This window comes from Portunus trituberculatus, chromosome 31 (assembly GCF_017591435.1).
Source record: "Portunus trituberculatus isolate SZX2019 chromosome 31, ASM1759143v1, whole genome shotgun sequence".
Taxonomy (NCBI): domain Eukaryota; kingdom Metazoa; phylum Arthropoda; class Malacostraca; order Decapoda; family Portunidae; genus Portunus; species Portunus trituberculatus.
The window spans coordinates 9,176,646-9,194,320 of record NC_059285.1 but is presented as its reverse complement, the minus strand read 5'-3'; the positions used below and the strand labels follow the sequence as shown (position 1 = coordinate 9,194,320).

General features: G+C 42.5%; 2 protein-coding genes across 5 annotated transcripts in view; both read right to left on the bottom strand.

Annotated features, from left to right (window-relative positions):
- The window catches only part of LOC123511212 (endoplasmic reticulum mannosyl-oligosaccharide 1,2-alpha-mannosidase-like), a 70,151-nt gene extending 62,707 nt beyond the window's left edge, over positions 1-7,444 (bottom strand). For 2 of the 3 annotated variants that reach the window (XR_006676707.1, XM_045266895.1), the window contains exon 1: positions 7,143-7,442. Coding sequence is in view for 2 of the 3 variants with exons in the window: in XM_045266895.1 (XP_045122830.1) it covers positions 7,143-7,253 (111 nt within the window). In the remaining variant the exon portion in view is untranslated. Of the gene's footprint in view, positions 1-7,142 lie in introns of all 3 variants that reach the window. The other variant, XM_045266896.1, reaches the window with a different exon arrangement.
- A 1,747-nt stretch (positions 7,445-9,191) lies between these two features.
- Positions 9,192-17,675, bottom strand: part of LOC123511211 (bestrophin-2-like) — a 9,565-nt gene continuing 1,081 nt past the window's right edge. For both annotated transcript variants that reach the window (XM_045266894.1, XM_045266893.1), the window contains 8 exons: positions 16,895-17,066; positions 15,248-15,377; positions 13,937-14,175; positions 12,918-13,151; positions 12,444-12,740; positions 11,947-12,183; positions 10,856-11,220; positions 9,192-10,052 (listed from right to left, as the gene is read on the bottom strand). In XM_045266894.1, coding sequence (XP_045122829.1) covers positions 11,191-11,220; positions 11,947-12,183; positions 12,444-12,740; positions 12,918-13,151; positions 13,937-14,175; positions 15,248-15,377; positions 16,895-17,066 — 1,339 coding nt within the window. In that variant the 3' untranslated portion in view covers positions 9,192-10,052; positions 10,856-11,190. The remainder of the gene's footprint in view (positions 10,053-10,855; positions 11,221-11,946; positions 12,184-12,443; positions 12,741-12,917; positions 13,152-13,936; positions 14,176-15,247; positions 15,378-16,894; positions 17,067-17,675) is intronic.

Genomic DNA, 17,675 nt, shown 5'->3' with positions numbered 1-17,675 from the left:
TGGGCCACACGAGCATAAAGCCCAGGCCCTGTAAAACTACAACTACAGTCAACCCTCGGCTATCGTGACTTCCGCTATCATGTTTTATTGCTATCATCCACCCATGAAAAGCTACTAAAATTTCATTATCGCGACCTCAGATGCCTGCTATCGCGCCCAGCCATGACGTCATGGGATATCTGAGTGCTCATTGGCCAAAACCACCTTCCCGCCAAGATCAATTCGGCTATCGCATTTTGGAAATGGAGTAAAAAATGGGAGATGGAATTCAATGTGGACAAAAGCCATGTCATGGAAATGGGAAAAAGTGAAAGACGACCAGTGGAAATCTATAAGATGGGAGATGGAGTAGAACTAGAAAAAGTAAAAAAGGAAAAGGACTTGGGAGTGACAATGGAAGAAAACAATCAACGGGTAAGCCATATTGATAGAATTTTCAGAGAGACGTATAATTTGCTAAGAAATATTGGATTAGCATTTCACTATATGGACAAAGAAAAAATGAAGAAATTGATAAGTACTAATATAAGACCTAGATTGGAATATGCAGGAGTTGTGTGGACCCCACATAAAAATAAACACATAAGGAAATTGGAGAGACTACAAAAAACGGCTACAAGAATGGTTCCAGAATTTAAAGGGATGACATATCTTAACTTTATGAAGGGAGGGAGAGTGAAACGAGAAATACACTAACCGGCAACCTGTGGAATGTAAACAAAGTGCGCATCATAGTACCGCATACAAAACTTATGTACCACATTTCCACAAGGCTTTCCATTTTATCCATTGTAGAGTCACGACTTCAGGTGGTTCTTTTAGCTTTCAAGGAAGATGCGGTCTCACCAGCCTTCTTAATAGAGTCTGCTGACTTGAAAATATTTGACAGTAGATGGAGTCAAGATGGTGGCAAGCAATGTTATTAGTTTTCTGGCCTCTGTTGTCTGTGAATAATATCCAGCTTCACTTCGAGAGTAAGACACTTCCTGGTCTACTTAGGAACGTTAGGCCACATTGCAAGGCGTTTTGGTGGTAAGTTGAACTAGGGAAGATGAGCTGCTGGTGACGCTGTTATGTTTTGACTGGGGAGTGAGTGGTGCGCGTGATCTTGATCTTGATCTTGATGCTACAGGTGACGCAGAATTTCTTCTGAGTCAGGCCTTTGTATCGGCAGCGCCTGTGTTGTCCACGAGAGGCTTGATCTTGATCTTTTTTCTACAGGTGTCTCAGGATTTCTCCTGAGGCAGGCCTTAGTAGGAGCAGCTCCTGGTGTATTCAAAAGCCTGTCAGCTTGCATGATACGGTGGGGCTTTCAAATTTGGAAAAAATTACCTGGATAAAACTTCGTCAAAGCGAGTTTGGTGTTCGTTAAACGAGCACATGGTAGTAAAACAAAACCTTCGTTGTAGCGAAATTTCGTTGTGTGAACCTTCGTTAAACGGGGGTTGCCTGTATATATATATATATATATATATATATATATATATATATATATATATATATATATATATATATATATATATATATATACAGTAAAGTCCCGGTTACGCCGGTCTCAAGTTACGCCAAACTCGTAGTTACGTCAGTCCACTATAAGGCAATTTAAGATTAAAAAATTGAAAATTTATAAATCGTAAAGTATGGGATTTATTATTATTGTTGGTGGTTGCCCGCCACACCGCCCGCCTCACGCTTGAATACAATAACACCCTGCCTCAGTTCCACCACACCATCGCCCCTGGCAAGAGTGTTATCCTACTTCTGCGTTTACTGACTCAAGTTCTTAGTATCTTGCTCAATGGCACCAAAGAGAAAACTTCTTAGTGACAGCAGTGATGCTAAGAAAAGGAAAACCATTATGCTACAAGAAAAAGAGGATATAATTAAAAGACATGAGAAGGGAGGCAGCAGCTGTGTGTGAGGGAGGGAAAAAGAAAATGGGAAGCCCATTACCATGACAACGGGGAGGTTGACGACCTTGAGGGCTCGCACACCCATCACAACATTAACAACTCCGGAGCCTTCGCCTGGGCCACACGACACTCGCAGCTCACTTGCACCATCTGCGCCTGTCTGCTGATCCCTATTGCCCTTTCTTATTACATTTCCTGCCCCATTGCCCACACTTCTACTCCCACCGCATTGCACTACGCTCCCAGCTGTCCCCCCTGGGCGTCACAACATTCGACCAGCCCACCCTCCTGGCGGCCTCAGGCGTCCACCCCTCTCGGCAACCTGCAGTATTTCGCATTCGTGGCCCTAATCAACAACAAAAACAAACTTGTGTTTCATATTCCTACGTAGTTGTAAATAATATAACAATATAACCTTTAACTTACCTGAATGACCATAAACAATGATTGGTTGAAAACTCAATAATATGCTTTGAAATGTACGGAAACTTGAGTTACGTACAAAATCAACTTACGTCATGTTTCAGGAACGTAACTCTGACGTAAACCGAGACCTTACTGTATATATACAATAAACATTGTATTTATCTTATATTATATCTATATTTGGTTGGTATTTAAAGCATGTTATTTTTTCCTTTTTTGGGGGCTGGGGGTAAATTCATATCACCAGAACGAATTAATTGTATTTCCATTAATTTTTATGGGAAAAATTGATTTGATATATGATTTTTTTTATATACAACGATCGTCACGGAACGAATTAAAATTGTATGTCGAAGTACCACTGTATATATATATATATATATATATATATATATATATATATATATATATATATATATATATATATATATATATATATATATGTTGGGGATAGAGAACCAGGGACAGGAGGGTAAGATCAAAGGCTCACTCTCAATACTGTATGATCCCGACACTTCATGAATTAGCATTTGGTGTAACATCTCAACAATTTACCACTACATCTAAGAATGCTGATACACCACAATATGGCACTGTGCTGACTGGCTGGCCTGACCTGAGCTTTGCCCTCCTCAGGCACCAATATATCCTACATGCAAAATACCACCAAGATAAACCTGGCTATAACTGTGTCACTATACCTTTCTTATATGATACACTAGTCCACGGTTTCTAAACCTTTTTTTGGCAGTGGCCCTCTCTAAGGTAATTTGAGTTCTTGTGGCCCCTCCTAACTTATAACATCTTGGGAAGTAAATTTAGTAATGATTATTGTTAGATTAGAACAATGAACTTGAAATTCAATACAGGTACCATCACATGCACGACCGTGTTCTAACAGTGTGACTCAATTCGTTAGCGCTGCCTTATGTTAACTTGTAGCGTAGACCGGGGTGAACTAGTTCCCCCTGCCAGCTGGGGTAAATTGGGCTACTCCTTAAAAATTTATGAAAATTTTGACAATTGAAAACAGTGAATACTGGGCTTGAAAGCCCACTTCAGTATCTACACAACCTTAAAAAAATTTTTGGTCCTGACCAAAAACTTATGGTTTCTACAGCGTCCCCAAAAAAAGTATGTTTTTCAAAGTTGCAAAATTTTTGTATAAAAAAAAAAAACTTTTATTCAATTTCTCCTGAAAGTACACTAGATTTTGTTGAATTTTCATAAAAATTGCAGGTCATATAGATAATTCTCTGTTCTTTTGTATGCTTTAATCAGAAATTAAAAATTCCTTTTAGTTTCAGTACTATAGGCACTTCAATGACGGGCCCGATTCACCCGGGTGTATTTCGTATACCGAGGTGTATTGGGCTACCACCCTTTCATTATGTTTTTGCTAGATTAAAGCTTCCCAATGTTTTTTTTTTAATTTAGTTATAACCATCATTAAACTTCCTCCTTACACCACTGATGTACTGCAACCTCTTGATGTTTGCTATTTTAAGCCTTTGAAGACCAGGTGGGATGCCACTATTGCCAAATATCAAGCAGCAAACTATGCTTGGAAAATTACCAAAGGGGAATTCGTAGATTTGGTGGGCAAGGTTTGGGATGAATGTTTCAGTCTTCCAAATGTAAAAATGGCCTTTAAAAAGACTGGTTTGTATCCACCCGACTGCAGTGTTTATCCAGTAAACATTCAATCCAGATCTGTATAAATTATACAAAAGTGTCCAGACATCTTCAGAGCCAGTCCACAAACCAGTGACTCCAAAAAAGGTCAGTCCTCCCAGAGAGATGATTTCCCCTTTAACCTCTTTTGAGCAGATAATGGCAGATGTTTTCAGAAAGCCCTACCCAACCACTAGTGGTACAACGCAGACAATGGCAAGAAGAAAAATAGATGTCCATAGTCGCGTCAGAACGCACGATGAGTTCTTAGCAGCAGTCGAGGAGAAAGAAAAGATGATCCTTGAAAAGAAGAAAGCAGAAGAAAAACATAGAAACAGAACCACAAGAAAAAGGAAAGAAGTTTCATCTGGGGAAGATGATGTTGATGACTTTCTGGAAGAGTCTGAAGAAGAGACTAGAAAAGTGCCAGAAGAAAGGACATCAAGGAAGAGATTCCGCAACAGCACTCCACTAAAGGAGCCCAGTTCAGCAGAGGAGGAAGATGCTGAGCTATTGAACAGCAGTCATTCTTCAATCAGCAGTATAGAGGACACGGACGAAGATGAAGAAACTGAAGATGTTGCAATGTTTAATGCTCGGAAGTACAGTGGAATACAGAAAAAGGGAGAAATAGAAGAAAATGGATACTATGGGGTGGATTATGGAAAAGCATATATTGGGCGTGTGATTATATGTGGCAAAGAGTTCTTGAAAAAGAAGCTTTTGGAAAGAAAACCAAATGACATGTATGACAGGCCAAAAAGGGATGATGTTGATGATTCTGTTGATGTGAAATATGTGTTTTGTGGATCCATAAAGCTTGTGGGCACAACACCTTATCAGATTCGAGGTGTGGATGTGGCCTACAAGAACTATAAAAAATTTAAAAAGATATACTAGAGAGAGAGAGAGAGAGAGAGAGAGAGAGAGAGAGAGAGAGAGAGAGAGAGAGAGAGAGAGAGAGAGAGAGAGAGAGAAAGTGAAAAGAAAAAGTTAAATACATAAGAGATACTGAAAAACATTAAAACTTTAGTGGCCCAAAGGATGACTCAATTCACCCCCAAAGCGTGGCCCCATTCACCCCAGGACTTTGGCATAGAGTAGGCCGCTTATTTATTTTAATAACTTTAGGCCGCTTATTTATGTTAATAACTTCTATAATGATAATCAAAATTATTATTTTCTTTCAGGGAATATGTATCACATAGTAAGGTATCTTCACACACATTTTCAATTGATTTGGCTGATTTGTGCAGATTTTAAAATAAAAGATATAAAAAGTGGCCCGTATTCACCCCGGTCTACACTATGCATGAAAATAAATATACTGATATAAAAAAGTACTGATTAATACAGTCTATTTTCAGGAAAAATTAAAGGACAAACAGACCAAAATGGGACAGAATATCATTAAAAGAACGGTTAATGTGCAGAAGAGGTCCCCCTTACCAATCTCTTCAAAGTAGTCATTATGAAGAAGTTATAATAGTATACTTGTGATGTATAAAGATTTCGGAAGGCGGTCGACCTTACGTAGGTCACACTGCTTTCTTGAAAATCACCCATCTCCGCCAGAATCTAAGTCCCTAACAGATCCGTTCACTGTGGTACGCAGGTGAAACTGAGCCTCGCAACACCTCAGTCACGTACCTCTGCCTTGACAGGAACAAGTTCCTATTACATGTGAATTGACATGTCATCAACATATGTGTTATGAGACAAAAATGTAAATAATGCACCACCTTTCTCTTTGATGACAACTTATCTTCGTCTTTTTCCTCAATTCACACTTTCATTCATGTATTTCTATTAATTTTCAAACATGAATGCTTTTCATTGGTTCGTGAGCGCAGATATCAGCGCAGGTATCAATCCGTGATGAAGGATGAGGGTAACACGTGTACAGGTGCCCAGTCCTTACCCTGCACCCGCCATGTCTGTGAGACTGTGATCTCGGCTTGCCGGAGTTTGCTGTCAAGTACAGCGGAAAGGTTGCGAATTTGATTGCTGGGAAATCATCGCTCCTGCGATGCAAGTCAGTGTACAATCGAGAAGAGGACCAGCCAGGACCTTCATCCTTTCGTTAAGGTATTGTGAAGAGGGGTATTGGTAGAGGTAGGGCATATTGTGTGGAGCTATAAGAGAACCGGTGGGGGGGAAGGGAAGCTGCCCCAAAGCAAGGATACGTTAGGTTAGGTTTATGTTAGGGTTAGGTTAGTGTTGTAGGGGGGCTCCGGGGGCTGCAGCCCCCCCGGTTAGGTTAGGTTAGGTTTATGTTAGGGTTAGGTTAGTGTTATAGGGGGTTAGTTAGGTTAGGTTAGGTTAGGTTAGATTTTTTGTTAGGGTTATGTTAGTGTTATATGGGGGAGGTTCGGTGGGGCACAGCCCCCGGTTAGGTTAGGTTGCATTAGGTTAGGTTTATGCTAGGGTTAAGTTAGTGTTGTAAGGGGGAGGTTTATGTAAAACTTCCCTATATTTAGGGATATTTTCGAACATTTGGGGAAATGTCCCTTGATTTTTCAAAATCCATATATCACTCAAATATACCTCCCCCCCCTAAAACCCCCGATTTCCCACAGGCCCCCAAACTTGGTAGGACTGGGAAGGGATAATTTCAGTGAAAATTATTCTTGAATTTTTCAAAATTTTCAATTTTTCCTTGAAAACGGCAGTTTTTGTCTTAAGATTTTTCCAACCCACCCCCATATATCGCCTCTTTTGGCTCCCCCCACCCAAAAACCCCCGATTCCCCACAGGCCCCCAACCTTGTTGGTGATGGGGGGAGGGGGGTGGGGAAAGGGAGAGGGGACTTCTTATGCATTTTTACCAAAAGAACAAACATAGCAACCCTAAATCCAATGTTGCCAACTCATGGGAGGTGCATGTTACCAGGATTACAGCAAAAAGACTATAAAGTCGCTAAATGAAGTAGTAGAACACCTGACAAGAAAACATCATAAAACAAATATGAAAATATTAAGCTTAAATGAACAATGCAAATTTTGTAAATTTCTGTGGCCCCGTGATCCCGCATTTTTCTAAACTTGTGCTGTAGCTCCTAAAAATTTTCCATGGTCCCCAGGAGGGTCATATGGCCCACACTGAGAAACCCTGCACTAGTCCACTCACCCTCCTCCAGGAGCGGGAAGGTGCAGCAGCAGCAGGAGGAGGCAATAGTACGGCCGGCAGGGAAAGAGTCACATAGTCCCTCCGTTCCTCCATGACACCGCCGCTGTACATGGCTCAACACATGGCACTGCAGCACATGCCAGGACCACAGGGAAGCACAGTAACGCTACTGGTGACAGCCTACAGGCGGCAAGTCGCGATGCCACTTCATTGGTTCCAGCACGGGTAGTGCGGACGACCTGCAATAAACGTCATTAAGTCGTGTTTACAAAACTCGGAACAAAACACTATCGACTCCATGCGATTGTACGTTACGTAAGCAGCAGCGGATAGGAGGCCCCGGCACCTTGCTCCAAGGACTTGGTCCACCTCAAGGACCTTATAATCCTATGTTTTGACACAATAAACTGCTCGATTTTGAACATTTCACCGTTACTGTCCTCATTAAAAAAAAGGAAAGGGGAAAAAAAGAAGACAAGTAAAAAGTAAAATAAGATCTTGACATTTCATTGTCAATAACCTGAGAAAATAGCACACACACACACACACACACAGCTGACGGTCTCGCACGTCAGTGAGAGGACATGTGATTGGAAGGAGATATTGCTATCATCAGAGAGAAAAGAGATATTTAATGTTAAAAACAACAGAATATGTATAACGTGGCAAGCGATTTTCTTGAAATAAAACAATTGAAATATTCACCTGTAAACATCTTATTTACGAGCTCTCAATTCTATTTATATATATTTATTTATTTAACTAATTAATTATTATTATTATTTTTTTTTTTATGTTGTGGCCTATAGCACATGTAGGTTTACTTGAAGAGTATGGGAAGGGCTGTTCAGCTTCCACCCATTAGTGGCGCATTCAATTTTATTTATACGTGGTTCCCATATTAGGGCCCACATCACCACCCCAGAGCATCTTTGGTGTAAGTACGTGTATGTACATATTGTACGTTGCTTAGGTACAACTTATAAGTAACTACAAATACAAATATTCAACTGTAGTTGACGCGTACATGTTTGTTGTACTTCATTACAAATACCTAGAATCGACAGTTACTGAGATAGGACCCTGCTGTGGCGAATCGCCGTGTCGCGGTGGGGTGGTGTGGGGGCATATATACCTGTGTACGTCTCAGCGTCTCAGCGTGGTCGGTGATGCAGCCTTCTTTCAGTTCATTAATGGTTCGTTATCACTGGTTCATTGTCCATCGGCTCCGTGAACCTATCGCTTTTCTATCGCCGCAGTATGACGCGGGATGTACGTCATAGCGCTTATCATCATAATTATTATTATCATTATTATCATCATTATGTGTGTAAATATTCTTGATCAGTCGAAAATATGACTGACTAAGATGAATGTGAAATAAATGTTGAAGAAAGAATAATTCAGGATGGAGAAAGTGAAGAGAAATTTTTGGAGTGGTTTGTGACAAGAGAATATCAAAAAGACTAAAGGTAAAAATAGTACATACTACATGCGTGAATCAATGGTAATGATACATGGAGTAGAATCAGAAGCGCTAATGAAAACAGAAGAGAGGAAGCATGGGAAGGACAGAGATGAGAATGCTGTGGTGGATGATGCATGGTTGTGTCACATTTAAAGAGCATTGGCGAAATGAAGAACTGAGATGTGGTGGAGTGGAATCCATTACGAAAGTTATAAGAACATAGAAAAAGAATAAAAATGGTTTGATCATGTAGTAAGAAGAGAAGACTACAGCATAACCGACTAAAAGAGCGTGGGGGAAACCATTTGATGAAAGAGGATCAAGGGGTAGACATCGAGTGAAGTGGAAGGATAGAACTCAAGTATAACATGCATGGAAGTTATAGAAGATGAAGCAAAGAGCATATTATATAATAACAACTTGAGGAGACTCGTAGCTACACACTAATTTTAATCAACAAGAGAAATGGCGGAAAGAACGAAAGAACTTTAATATATATGTATACCTTTTTCTCCAGTAAAGCAGATTTCAGCAACTTTCCTTTATATTGTGATGTAAAAGCAGGATACAATAAAAAGAAGTACAAATTTTTACTTTATTTAACATACCACGACTCCATTAGAGAATAATGACGAGGAAGAAGCACCTTAAAAATAACAATTAGATAGTTGACCTTATTACCTAGGCTGAAAAAAAAAAAAGTGAGGACGTACTGTATTAATGCTTGGTTTTATTTAACAGCTAAAGGTCAGGTTGGGTAACTTTCGCCACTGAATGATGATGCAACAAGTTTTCAGCCGAGGGATGGACCAAAAAGTAAATATCGGCTTCCTAATAGAGTTTTTGTTTATCTATTTCCATTAATTTGTTTATTTATTGATTTATCTATTCTTATACATAACGACGTTATTCCACTTAAGATAACAAAGTAAGTACTTGATCGTGCTTGAAAATAATCGCTGATTTTCAAGTAATCAAGTACGATATGAAGTTTTCAAACTCAAGGTATAATTGAATGAAAGATATGTAGGCTACTTACGTAGCCTACATATCTTTCATGCATTTATCTTAGGATAAGTACTCCATGAAGTATCTACTCTGGCCCAAGCTTGGTTTACACCATGATGATCTGCTGCGATTCCTTTATCTGGGACTTTCAATGGTCGTCCTCTTCTGATTTAGGATGCTTAGGTAGTCGATTATTATGCACGGTGACACAGACAGGACTTTTAGAATGACGTCTTAGCAGATCAGAACAAGAAACAGTGTACACAGATTGATTATTTGTGCAACTTGCAAAGTGTGTCGCAAGAACAACAGGCGATCATAGGTGGATGACATACACATACCAGTGCGCCCAGCGTTGGAACGAAGAAAAACACTTTCAAGATGTGCTTCAGGATATCTCTTAGCATCACTATGGCACCGCCAGTCATTCAGTCCTGTTGAGAGAGAGAGAGAGAGAGAGAGAGAGAGAGAGACTTAATAATAATGAGACAGAAATGGTTATCATTTACAATATATATATATATATATATATATATATATATATATATATATATATATATATATATATATATATATATATATATATATATATATATATATAATACACCTACCTGTATAATATGTGTGTGTGTGTGTGTGTGTGTGTGTGTAGACATCCTGGTGCAACACACGTCATAGCCTCTCCAGGGGTCACATGTCCCGCTGAGCACTCGAGGTCATTCCCCTTGCCTTGTCGCCCATGAAAGCCCCTCACCCCACCCCCTCGACCTCCATCCTGGCGTGGTACACCATACCCTCGGCCACACAACTCCTACTGAGCCTCGTGGTAGTGTGACGGGCTAGTCTGCCAGGCTCTTTCTCAGTAGTTGTCTTAATAGATCATATTTTTATTTGAATTTCTTGTTATGGCCATTTTATTAAAGACAGTGTTGCAGGTTATCCCGTCCCTTCCCTTCCCTCTCTTTTTTTTTTTCTTTTCCTGGCCAGCTGGCCTCCACCCATAACAAAAGAAAGAGAAACAAATATAGTATGTGTACTTTGACTATACTTATAATCTTGATTTCATGATTAGTTCTCAAGGAATTTCTTATTGAATGGAACGAGGCTTGTGGCCAGGTGTTTGTAATAATTGAATGGAAAATTCACTGAATGATGTTACCGGCACACAAGGTCGGCCATATGGTATCGGGGGAGAGACAAACATCACACATCACACAACATGAGTGATAAAACTTACTATGTACATTGGGTTGATGATGCCGTCGAGGGTCAGGCCGCTTCTGCTGGGGCTGTGAGATATGTGTGGGGTGTGCGAGATGTTCGAGCCGCCGTGTTGTGCCATGTGGCCCGAGAGGGAGTGATCAGAAGTGGTGGTGTGGCCCGGAGAGGTGGTGGTGGTGGTTCTGTTATTGTGATCAGGGAGAGAGTCACCTTGTATGCTATAGTGGGAAGGGACGGTGTTGGTGTGGCTGGATGGTGTGGTGGTTTGGCTAAGGAGAGGATGGTCAGCTTGGGAGTAGATGGTTGGGGAGGTGTGGCCAATCTGGGTATGACCCGGTGTGGCGGTGTGGATTAACTCAATGCCTCGTGACGCATCTTCCTCTGAGAGAGAGAGAGAGAGAGAGAGAGAGAGAGAGAGAGAGAGAGAGAGAGAGAGATAATTAATTGTCAGACCTACTTTTACAGCCATAATTATAAGTTAGTGTTTACATTTTTTATTCTTATATCATTAGAAAAAAAAAAACAGGAAAACAGGATAGGATAAAAAATTATAATCTTAGACTGAGAAATAAAAATTTGAAAGGGAAATTTACGAAATTACGTAGCTAAACTTTCGAAACGGAGGACGCGTGGTGATTTGACGGAATACAAGGGTTCAAAATGTTCAGAAAAGCAGATTATTTTATAATCAGAAGATTGAACAGAAGAAGATGCAATATCTTTTATTGATAAGTGAAAAAGACGTCCGTTAGCTAAACGAAGTCAGAGATTTTGAGTCCGGTCGTTGACGTCTGGCATCTATTCCTGTTCAGTGTCATCGAGTGTGAGAGTAATGTCTTTCAAAAACAGGTTAGATAAGAACCTCAGCTATTCCAATGATATACGGTATCGCAGTGAAATCATAATCCTTGCTTTTATTGATGGAATGTTGTTGTCTCTGGTTGCTAATGATTATATGACACTACTTTCACCCGATCAGTAGCTGCAGTGGTGGTCATTCTGACTTTGTTCCAACAAAAAAATCCCATTAAACTTTTCCGTAGTCTTTCATCCACTTGTGCTGTACGCAGCTGGAGAGAATGGTGTGGGGAGAGGGAGGATACACACCTCTGGGGGAATATGGTGGCGTGGGCGTGGTGGTGGTGATGGTGGGGGCCGCTGCCACGCTGCTGGGACACAGCATGGGGTTACTGCCTGTCGGGGTGGTTGGGCCGGAGGCGGGTTGAGACTGGAGGGGGTGGCTGAGTTTGCGAGGGAAGGGGGCGTAGCCTGTGGTGGGGTGGTGTTGGTGGGTGTGGTGGTACCAGGGGTTCGTGTGGCGTCTGCCGGTCCGCTCAAATCCATCTGCCAACACACAGACATTTGTGCACATTACTATAGACTGAACTCACGCACACAGTACGTATACACACGAATTACTATAGTATGCAAGTGAAGTAGTACGTGAAGATACCAGAAATATTTTGTATCCGGTATGCAAGTTATGTATATACACGTACACATCCACCCTTTCACACACGCCCATGCATATATACCTATACTATACACACTCATGCACTCATCCATATCTACACACACACACACACACACACACACACACACACCTCTTCCCATACGAAGTCGCCTCCCTTGCTACACATGGACTCAGGGGCCAAAATAGCTGTCTCCAAATCACTTTCGGTTCTCCTGAAGGAAGCGGCCGCCGCCGCAGCCGCCGCGGCCTCCTCTTCCATGCTACGTCGCAGCCTGGCCTCCCTGCGCCGCCCCGAGTGGGTGAGGAAGGCCAGATCTTCCGTAGGCGCAACAAAGGCCCCGGGGCACACTTTCCAGCGGCAGTCGTCCTCGTCGTCCTCCGCTAGCGGATCGTCGCTCGGCGTGACGTCTCCAAGCAAGTATGACATCTGGAAAAGAGAAGGGCAAATATCCAAACAAGGCGACCAGAATATTATGAAATTATTTAATAAACCAATCGTTAAACAATTATCGGTACTAATGATGCCGAATCCTTTGAGTACTCTAAACACTTCTATTAACTAATCTTGCATTGCATCGCATAGTATCTCCTCGTCCCAGCCCACCTTGAGATGCCGCTCCAGGATACACTCCAGCTCGAAGTCGTCGTCGTCCTCTCCAAAGGGGTTCACCAGAGATTCGGCAACCTTGAGCCATCCCATGTAAAAAACGAACTGCAGCAACGTGAATATTGGTACGAAGAAATCAATGGTGCGGTTGGTGTAGTGTTGCCCGGGGTCCAGAAATTGACGCCCCAGTACAGAAAAGGAGAAGAACGAGTATACTGCCATTGTGGCCACCTGGAGGAGAGAGGGAATGCGTATGTTGGAACACAGGAATATAACATGAATGCTTGATAAAACTACACACTGCTATTACTATTAAAAAAATTATGTGTATTGCGCATCGTAAACTACGTAGGCTACACATTACTGGTAGTAAACTATACGTGTTCGCGTAAAGAAGAATGGTGGTGGTGATGGTGAAGGTCTCTGTGGAGGTGATGGCGTGACAAATTAATTTGAAACTCCAACGAGTAAGAAAAATCAAAGGAGAGAGAGAGAGAGAGAGAGAGAGAGAGAGAGAGAGAGAGAGAGAGAGAGAGAGAGAGAGAGGGTGGGGGCAGTGCAGTAAGTGGCCAGGTGTGGTGGGAATGACGGGTTTAGATGTGTCATAAGCTCAGGTGTGCGTTTAATGCCTTCTTCTCATTTCTCTCTCTCTCTCTCTCTCTCTCTCTCTCTCTCTCTCACACACACACACACACACACACACCGCGTAGTGTAGTGATTAGCACGCTCGACTCACAATCGAGAGGGCCGGGTTCGAGCCCCGGGAGCGGCAAGGCAAATGGGCAAGCCTCTTAATGTGTGGCCCCTGTTCACCTAGCAGTAAATAGTACGGGATGTAATTCGAGGGGTTGTGGCCTCGCTCTCCCGGTGTGTGGAGTGTGTTGTGGTCTCAGTCCTACCCGAAGATCGGTCTATGAGCTCTCGCTCCGTAATGAGGAAGACTGGCTGGGTGACCAGTAAGCGACCGAGGTGAATTATACACACACACACACACACACACACACACACACACACACCTGGGTATACACGAGCGGTATACTAATGTCTGTCCAGCGCACCAACATCCCTGCCTTGTCCCGCAGGGCCATCAGTTCCGCCACCAGTAATCGAAGGCCGTGGTCGTCCCTCACGTAGCCACATGAACGCGCTCCCTCCACCACTTTGCACGCCCACATCATTGGCAGAGTGTTGAGGGCGGCGGACGACCTGCCTCTTTGATTCTCTAGCACTTTCATCTCCCGCGGCGTGAGATAGCCTGAGGGAGGAAGAGAAGAGGGGTTGTAAGGCAGGGGGATTGGAAGAATTTAGGAAGCATAAGAATGAGAGGTGGGGAGAGGTTTGTGAGGTAGGAAGAAGTGAAGGTAAGGACAGCAGAGACCTTTGTAAAGCAGGAAGAAGGGTATATGGATGGGAGGGAGGGAAGGCAGATGAAACATGAGTGAAAAAGCAGGAAGGCAGAGAGAGAGAGAGAGAGAGAGAGAGAGAGAGAGAGAGAGAGAGAGAGAGAGAGAGAGAGAGGAGGATGGAAAGAGGAGAAGGGGAAAGGAAAAATGTGTGTTTGTTGTAAGGTGGTGAGGAAGAAGATGGGAGAGGCTGTTTGTGACGAGATGGAACCATATTTAAAGGGATAGAAAAATGCTATCTCTCTCTCTCTCTCTCTCTCTCTCTCTCTCTCTCTCTCTCTCTCTCTCTCTCTCTCTCTCTCTCTCTCTCTCTCTCTCTCTCTCTCTCCTCACAACCAACCCTTTCAGCCACACCTGCTCGCGGCTCAACACCTGTCAATAGCTAATTACTCGCTCTTTTTTGGGGTCAAGGTGGTGGTTTTGATATTCTACCTTCCCACATTATTTACCTGTCTCCCTCCCTCTCTCCTCCCCTTTCCCCTCTTCCCTGTCAGCATTACTTACTTGCCTCCCTTCGTCTTTTTCTCTCTCCATCTGCGTCACACCACCCTTCCCCAGTTCTCCTTTCCCCCTACTTCTCCTTTCTCTATCTCTCCCTCGCACCAAAACCCTCTCCTCTATCTTCTCCCCTTAGTTCTCTTCTTACCGTCTTTCTCCGCTATACCCTCTCTCTCTCTCTCTCTCTCTCTCTCTCTCTCTCTCTCTCTCCATATTTTATTTATTTTTCTTTCTTTCATCATCTTGTCCTTGAAATGAAATTGATCGCTTGGTTAAAAATACATTCTCTCTCTCTCTCTCTCTCTCTCTCTCTCTCTCTCTCTCTCTCTCTCTCTCTCTCTCTCTCTCTCTCTCTCTCTCCTTTCTATGTTTTTTCCTTACGTTTATCTTATTCTATTTATTAACACCACCACCACCACCACCCACCTGCCTCCATCAGTTCCTTGTAACTCGGGAATTTTTTGCCAACCCGCGGCGAGATGGTGGAGAACGTTAAGGCGCAGCACAGGTTGACGTAGCGCAAAACTGTGGTCCTTATACTCCTTTCCCTCTCACCCTGCCGACGAAGAGTGTGAATTAGGCAGTGAGGAAGTTGTACGACTCTCTTCTTCTTCTTCTTCTGCTTCCTCTTCGTTGTGTCCTAACTATTCCAGTTTTGTTTTTAATTTTCTATTCATTTCGTCATCAAACAGCTTATCTGGAACCGAAAGATCTGTTGTTGTTTGGTTTCCTTCTTCTCTTCTTCCTCGCTTTCATTTCACCTTATTCTTCTTCACAATCTCCTCTTACTCTTCCTCCTCGATATCAGATTACCTCACCCTTTTCTTACTTCCTCCTCCTTCTCCTTCTCCTGGCCTCAGTAGTCCTAACCCCTTCAATACCACGGCGCGTTTTCATATTCCTTCTGGTTACTATTTGGTGATTTTATACAGCTTCAGAAACTTATGCGGGGAATTGAAATAGTGAAGATTCTAGCCATTAATCTTCTGACCTCCATAGACCCTTCCCAATGTAAATAAAGTCTTCTAATCACACCCAAAACGTAATGTAAAAATGACCCCCAGCACTAAAAGGGTTAACCCAGTATTCAAAAACTTGATGCTCCCTCCCCACGACTATTTTAAATGACTACGAGATTAATCACCTAGCTTCTCAAGACTGTTTCGCTTATTAGTAATGCAGAAATCTTGTTAATCTGTCACTGGAAAAGTAGAAACATTTAAAAAAACCCATGTGCCTTGAAATAAAGTCTTTGGAAAGCAGTGGAGGTGTAGCGCAGAAGTGCTTATGAATATATTAGTGCGGCTTCTGGTGTCTGATTTTTTTTCGCATTTCTTTGTATTTCTCTGCCTACATTTTTTCCTCTTTTCGCTACCAAGGCTTGCCATCCTGCCTTACTCTACCTTCTCCAACTCCTCCATTTTCTTTTCCCACCATCCTGCCTCACTCTACCCTATTGCATCTTACTCCTCCTCCTCCTCCTCCTCCTCCTCCTCCTCCTCCTCCTCCTCCTCCTCCTCCTCCTCCTCCTCCTCTTGTGTTTGGAGAAGGCCTTGTCAATTATTGATCATCATCAGGAACTAAAGTACCAGGGATCAATGTTGCAAAGGGAAACCAGCGTACGGCGTCCCTAAAGGGAAAGTATGCTATTTCAATGGATTGAACGGAGCTGGGGCCTGATAGACTGCTGCCTCCCTAGATAGCGCCAGGCAAGGCTGCCGCACCACCCATTTGACATACACACTGTGCATCCACGTACACAATGCACACACAACATTACATTTACCAAGCTTTAACACCTTCCCCCACAAACACTAGTAGTCAGACGTAGATTATATATTTCCTTTTCACTCTTTACTAAAATTCCATGTGGTATTTCCATATCACATGGTTTCACCTTTTTTTTTTCCTGCCAGCCTCGGCTGGAGGGAGGAGTGGGTGGGAAGGAGCCTTCTGCTTTGCTGTCCTGTCTCTATCACTGGTAGTTAGGAAATTAGTTTCAACAAACAGCCTAATAAGGACTTTATGGCCTGTTGCTGTTTGTCTTCTTTTGTATTCCTTTGTATTCCTCACCCTGCCGCCGATGTAGGCCGTGCACAGCAGCGCCAGGGAGTCAGGCCAGGGAATGGACAGGTATTGCTCCCACCAGCGCTGCACCACCACACTCACGTAGAAGCCCAGCACGAAGGAGATGGGAATGAGATTTCTGAAGTAGTCGCAGTAGAGGGCAACGTGCTCGAAGATCCTGAGGGAATAGAGGGAAGGAGCAAGAGAGAGAAGGGAGGATTAATTAATTAATGAGTATTGGGGATGATTGGTGACGAAGAATAGATACTATGAATCCAGTTTCCTTATAGGTGTAATTAGTTTTTGCTGTCATTTTGTAAGTAAGAGATGCATATGTTTGATATAATCATTAACTGTTTGATTATAATGCTCTCGAAAGTGTTCAACATGTGATAATGGATATCAAATGGTGAGAAAACGAGGGCTGCAGGGTTGCCAGTGTGAACGTTGGTCATGCGTAGGAGGCAATGCTTCCCCTCAAGTGTTTCAGGTGACCTTGAGGGTGCGTTTGGTGCCTGATGCAGGGCTTCACTATTGCAACGGCGCATAAGCCACAATCTAATCATAGAATTCATTATGATACCATTCAATGATGATAGTGCAAGTTAGGTATTTTTATGAAAATGAGTACAAAACCCTTATGAAAATGCATTAATCACTTTAAAGAAAATGAATTAATACTGAGAGTATCCATGAGCTTGGCAACACTCTCAACATTATGGAAAACGCGTTCAGTAAGTCAGGTAAAGTCTGGTAAATACCAATCTCATTAATCAATAAAATGAAT